The sequence below is a fragment of the Enhydra lutris genome, unplaced genomic scaffold (assembly GCF_002288905.1).
Source record: "Enhydra lutris kenyoni isolate GAN:26980312 unplaced genomic scaffold, ASM228890v2 scaffoldscaffold22, whole genome shotgun sequence".
NCBI lineage: Eukaryota > Metazoa > Chordata > Mammalia > Carnivora > Mustelidae > Enhydra > Enhydra lutris.
This window is the reverse complement of record NW_019154106.1, coordinates 5,072,835-5,078,882: the sequence shown is the minus strand read 5'-3', so window position 1 is coordinate 5,078,882 and position 6,048 is coordinate 5,072,835. Positions and strand designations below refer to the sequence as shown.

The window sequence follows — 6,048 nt, the reverse complement described above, 5'->3', positions numbered from 1 at the left end:
GAATCCACTCTGGGTTCACATGTCCCATCTAAAGAAAACACCAAAGCCCGTTTGGACCTCCACATGAATGGGTGACCCGAAAGTAAAGATTCCCAGTATTTGGAGCAGAAACACCTGGTGGAGACAGCTTTCCCAAGGTGAGTGGGCCGGGCATGTGCGTCCTTGTCTCAGAGCTGTTTCTTACTCTGTTTTCTCCCTTTCTTCCTCAGACAGGTAAGGCTCTCATCTGCATTTCTCAGTTATTGCAGAAAAGGTGAAATCGTCAGATTTGTCCCTGGAAACCTCAGTCTGTGTATGACAACAGTGATCCTGTACTCACTCTTTTTTTAAAAATATATTTTATTTATTTATTTGACACAGAGAGAGAGAGATCACAAGCAGGCAGAGAGGCAGGCAGAGAGAGGGGAGGAAGCAGGTTCTCTGCTGAGCAGAGAACTGATGCAGGTCTTGATTCCAGGACCCCGGGATCATGACCTGACCCAAAGGCAGAGACTTAACCCGCTGAGCCACCCAGGCGCCCCTGTAGCTCACTCTTTGAGTCATTTCACTACTGTGTGCCTAGATTGTTCCTCGGGTTCCTTTTGTAAGGTTAGAGCACTGAACCACGCTAACCTATTCCTTGCTTCTATTTAACCTAGCCCCGAAATAGGAAAAAAGATGTCTCCAATTTATATTATACTATATTATATTATATTATATTATATTATATTATATTATATTATACACACACACACATATAGGACATGGCAGGGTGACCAATATAAACAGGGCCATCTGTAAGTTTCCTGACATACGCATAAATCCAGGTAGTCTTTCACTGGGTAATAACATAGTGTCTAAGTCTTGGCTGAATGGTGCTAAGCCCTCTATACTGGCCGATGGGTCCACAGCTTATGAGGGAGCCCTCTGCATGTCCCCTGGCTACTCCGTTAAACGTGGAGGTTTTGCCAATGATGCCTATGCTAGGGCAACTCGGGGTCTCGGCGGCTAGAGGCTAAGAGGGCCATGTGCTCTTGCCTTGCCCCCTGTTCTCGTTTCTTCCCATGACAAATCAGAAGCCTTGCATTGGTCTACCCCATCGGTTCTCCACAGCTGCCTTAAACAGGAGCTCCCAGGGGATGGACGTGATTCTGGCTTTGCCTCTGCAGGAAGAACTTTTCTCCCCAGGGTCAGAATAAGTGCCAATGAAAACATGATTAGGCATCTCTCCAGAAAGAAAGGAAAAAAATGAAAAGAAGGAAGGAGGGAGGGAGGGAGGGAGGAAGGAAGGAAAGAAGGAAGGAAGGAAAAAAAAGAGAAAAAAAGAAAAAGAAAAAAAGAAATTTTTCCGGAAGTCAGATCAATTCCACAGCCAGCAGAACATCCTCCAGATAACTTGTTGCCTAAGGTAGTTTGAGACAATTGCATAGCCCTTGATTATTTACTTGCTGAATACGGAAGCATCTGTGCCAGAGCAAACACCTCATCCCCTGCATGTGAATAAACTCTTCAGGGCAAGTAGAAACCCAAATGCACAAAAGTTAGGGAACAAGTTCATTGGCTCTGGTATATTTCATCTCAATCTCCAGGGTCCTTTCATGTGTTCATTGGCTACCTTCAGGCTTAGGGTCATGGCTCAGAACCATCCTACAATTTAGAATTGTCATGTTGCCTTGAATTACACTTTGTATCGTTTAATTATACATTGTATAATTTAATTATACTTTGTATAATTACTTTTAAGTTTCATAGCCATTGACTGTCAAATCATTGTAGAAACGATGTACCCAGTATAATAGTGTTATTCAATGCTTTGAGTTGATTTCCAAAGTGCATGACCTTGAAAAGATACAGACATTAGATGGGAAATGCCTGAGTCCTTCCTCCTACTCCTTGTTACTTGAATGGGGCTTCCGTAGCTTGGAATCTGCGTACTTTCCCTCTATGCGTGGGACAAGACACCCAGGAAAGGCCCTTCCTCTCACGGAGGGACAAAAGTCACTGGCTTTGGAAAACCTGACTCTTGATCAGGGATGCTTGGGGAGGGGGGGAGATCTTGATCAAAAGGGGGTAAATGTGAAACTGAAAAAAAAAAAAAAAAAAAAAAAAACCTCATCTAAAATGGGGTGGAGGTGGGAGAGGAGGCTCTCACCCAGGACCAGTCTTCCTCGGCTGCCAACAGCAATGGGAAAAGTCCCATTTTACTGCCCCAGAAGGGGGAAATATAGATTTTCTCCTCTGTTGCCACAGGCCCAGCCAATGTCGCGCTGCCGCAAAATCAGCCAAGAGCAAACCACCAATCCCTCCCTCCTTCCTTCAACAGACCTTCTTTCAAAGCAGCCCCTCCCGACTTCACCCTTTTGCTCTATAAATCAGTGCTCCTCTCGAAGCCCCCGGCTTTGTCTGTGGCCTTATCGCAGATAACACTGCTTTGCTATTCGTGAATAAACCCATTTTGCTGGTGAGGTAACTGCCTGTTTTATTTCGAAGGCGGACAAAGGCTTTGTGCCTCTGAGGTCTGACGACCAAGCAGGGAAAGCAGCAGGACTGGGCAAACCCTAAGCTCTCTGGAAAATGGGGCAACTGGTACCCGGGCCCCCGCCGGGGAGCCCGGCACCTCCTTCCGGCGGGCTGCAGGGGCCGGGAACTGGGAGGGCTGCCCGCGGGGCTCGGGCCGGGTAGGGGAGGGGGGGGGGGGGGGGGGGGAGCGGGGAGCGGGGAGCGGGGAGCGGGGCTTCCGGAGCGCGGTGAGTCAGCACCTGGGCGGAGCAGAGCGGAGCGGGACGGGGGTGGGCGGGACGACCCTTAATAAGCCTGGAGGCCTGGGCCGCGCCTGAGCTGTGCCGCCGCCGGCGCTGCCGTAGTCGTCGTCGTCGTCGTCGTCGTCGTCGTCGTCGCCGCCGCCGCCGCCCGCGCTGCCAGCAGTGAGTCCCCGCCGCCCGGGTCTCCGGGGGAGGGGGGGTGGCTCCCAGGGGCCTTGACCGCGGGCTCCGGGCCAGAGTTCCTGGAAGGCCCTGCAGGCCCCCGGTTCCTCCACCCCAGGGCGGGGATGGGGATCCAGGGGACTCACGAGGCCAGCGGCGCGCGGTTGGGGCTCGCGCGCGGCGGGGGCGGGGTGGTGGGTGCGGCTCGGGCTCCTCCAGCGCACAGAGGGTCCCGGAGTGAGCCGAGCGGGAAATGGGACCCCAGGGAGGCCAGATGGGGGCTGTCTCCCTTCCGTGAGACCCTGGTGTCTGACAGACTTGTCTCTCTCTGCTGCAGTGCCGCCCTACACCATTGTCTACTTTCCTGTCCGAGGTAGGCGCCCCGGGACCGGGAGCGGGGGGAGGCAGAGGTTGGGCCTGCAGCCCAGGACCTCGACCCCACCTCTCCATCATGTGGGTACCAGCTGGGGCCTCCTTCCCTGTGCCCCTGAGCTCCCGAGGCTGGAGTAGCCAACCTCCTCTCCGTGGTCGGTCCCCAGGGCGCTGTGAGGCTGGGGTCTCTGCACGTGTCCCACCACCCCGTTCTCCCCTCGCCCCCAGGCCGCTGCGAGGCCATGCGCATGCTGCTGGCGGACCAGGGCCAGAGCTGGAAGGAGGAGGTGGTGACCAAGGAGACCTGGCTGCAGGGCCCGCTCAAGGCCTCCTGTGTGAGTGACCGCCGAGAGGGGGCAGGGGCTGGGCCGTTGGGGGCAGTCAAGCTCAGCATGGCTGACAGCGCTGTGCCCCACCCCCCAGCTGTATGGGCAGCTCCCTAAGTTCCAGGACGGAGACCTCACCCTGTACCAGTCCAATGCCATCCTGCGACACCTGGGCCGCTCCCTCGGTGAGTCTTGAGGCTGCAGGTGGCCCCTGGCATGTGTGGGCCAGCATCAGTCCGCGTTCCCGCTGCCCTGCTTGGTGCCTGCTCTGACCTTCGTGTGCTTAAGTCAGGTTGCCTGGTGACACCGTGGAACAGGCATGGGGAGGCATGAGGAGGTTCTAGAAACTGCCCTCGGCCAACCCCAGGTCTGCCCACAGTTCTTGTGCTCTGCCACACTGCCTCTTGCTGAATTCTGTGCCCTTACTGTGCATCAGGACTGTCCCTTCTGTCCCCATCCTCCTTCCTCCTCCCTGGCTGTGCCCACAGGCAGCCGCATATGCAGGTCAGTAGCGTGTCAGGGGTCCAGTCCTGCATTTCGCTTTCCTGCTGCCCAGGGCTGTACGGGAAGGACCAGCGGGAGGCGGCCCTGCTGGATGTGGTGAACGATGGCGTGGAGGACCTCCGCTGCAAATATGTCATGCTCATTTACACCAACTACGTGAGCCCGGGCATTGGGGGCGGGGCACCAGAGAACAAACAAAAGCTCGTGTATCTCGCCCTGTGCAGCCCTGGCCCACCCCTCCCTCTAAGTCGGGGTGCCCCAGGCTAGGTCAGGCTCCGTGCTGAGGACCAGGAGCTGCCCTAGCCCTCATCCTCACCTCCGTGCAATGGACCCAGTCAAGTAGCAGTCAATGGCACGAGCTGCGAGGGCAGGAGTCCTCTAGCGGGAGGTGGTTCCTGATGGCCTGGGTTGTGGAGGGCGGGGCTTCCCAGAGCAGGTGGAGGAGGGGAGAGATCTATAGCCAGCCTGGGGGGGGTTGGGAGCAAGAAGAGCATGAAGACACAGAGTACATTTGGGTCCTGGGACCAAGTTAGCAGAAGCAAGGCATGTGTGTGCCAGTCGAGAGGGAGAGTGTCAGGAGTTGGCACTGGAGGGACAGCAGGCCCAGGTCAGAGAACCTTGAACCGTCTGGCTGGTTGCTCCCCTGATGGCAGTAGGGGGCCACTGAGAGGTCTCAAGCATGGGCTGTGTCCACATGTGAGGTCTAGAAGGATCTTCCGAGGCTTTTGGAGTGGTCCAGGGTGGTCACGGTGGAGGCAGAAAGGTGGGAATGGGGTGGAGAAGATTCAGCGGCTGACCTGGACAGGATGTGGCAGCAGCCCCGGGGGTGGGGAGTGAGCAGAGGAACATGGGGGGCTCTGAACTCGGTGGGTGGCGATACCCTGAGATGGGGCAGACGGGCGGGGCATTGCAGGGCTGGGCCAGGGGCTGAGGTGTGCAGGTCAGGAGGGTAACACGCTGTGGTGTCTCTGGCAGGAGGCAGGGAAGGAGGAGTACTTGAAGGCACTGCCAGAGTGCCTGAAGCCTTTTGAGATGCTGCTGTCCCAGAACGAGGGGGGCCAGGCCTTCATCGTGGGCAACCAGGTAAGCATCTGGCCCTGTCCTGCCCCTTCTGCACCATCCTCTGCTTCGAGGTGGAGAACAGGTGCAGAGGGAACATGTAAACCCATTACTCAGCAAAACTAGGCAGACTTAGGGAGTGGCTCTGACTCCCTGTCCCCGATGTCCCTGATGTCCCCACCTGCTGAGTCCCTGGTCCTCTGCTCTGCAGATTTCCTTCGCCGACTACAATCTGCTGGACCTGTTGCTGATTCACCAGGTCCTGTCCCCCAGCTGCCTGGACTCCCACCCCCTGCTCTTGGCCTACGTGAAGCGCCTCAGCGCCCGGCCCAAGCTCAAGGCCTTCCTGGCCTCCCCTGAGCACATGAACCGTCCCATCAACGGCAATGGGAAACAGTGAGAGCTCATGCACCCCCGTGGGAAGCCAGGACTGCCTGCCTTCTTTTCTCCAGGACTAATAAAATTTCTAAGCGGGAAGCAGTGCTGTGAGCATCAAATTTCTTGGGGGAGGGGGCTCTCAGACCCTCAGCAGTCAGGTTGTGGGGAGAGACAGGGCGGCCTGCTAGGATGCTGGAATTCGAAAACACATCGGGATTTCTTCTTAGAGCCCTCAACCCGGACTGTGTTTAGTGAACTCCAGGAGTAGGAATAAAAAGAGCAAAAAAAAAAAAAAAGGAAAACTGATTTCTGCCCTGGAGGTGCCCACGGTCTAGAGGGAGGAAAGGCTCCCTTATAGAAATGTGCTTTGTAGTTGGAGCAGTACTCTCCCCGCCCCGAGACCGGATCCTGAGAGTGGTCAGCGATGGGCAGCTGGGACAATTCCCTCATTTGGGAGTGCAGGAAGGCACCCGGCTGAGGGAGGTGACTGGACATTTGGCTCTGGG

At 56.0% G+C, this 6,048-nt stretch overlaps 1 protein-coding gene across 1 annotated transcript; it reads left to right on the top strand.

The window, feature by feature from the left end:
* Positions 1-2,768: 2,768 nt before the first annotated feature.
* Positions 2,769-5,641, top strand: LOC111149481 (glutathione S-transferase P). Its single transcript, XM_022506574.1, has 7 exons — positions 2,769-2,903; positions 3,241-3,276; positions 3,504-3,610; positions 3,699-3,786; positions 4,158-4,261; positions 5,081-5,188; positions 5,376-5,641. Coding segments are annotated over exons 1-7 (633 nt in total). The 5' UTR covers positions 2,769-2,902; the 3' UTR covers positions 5,565-5,641.
* The last annotated feature ends 407 nt before the right edge of the window (positions 5,642-6,048 follow it).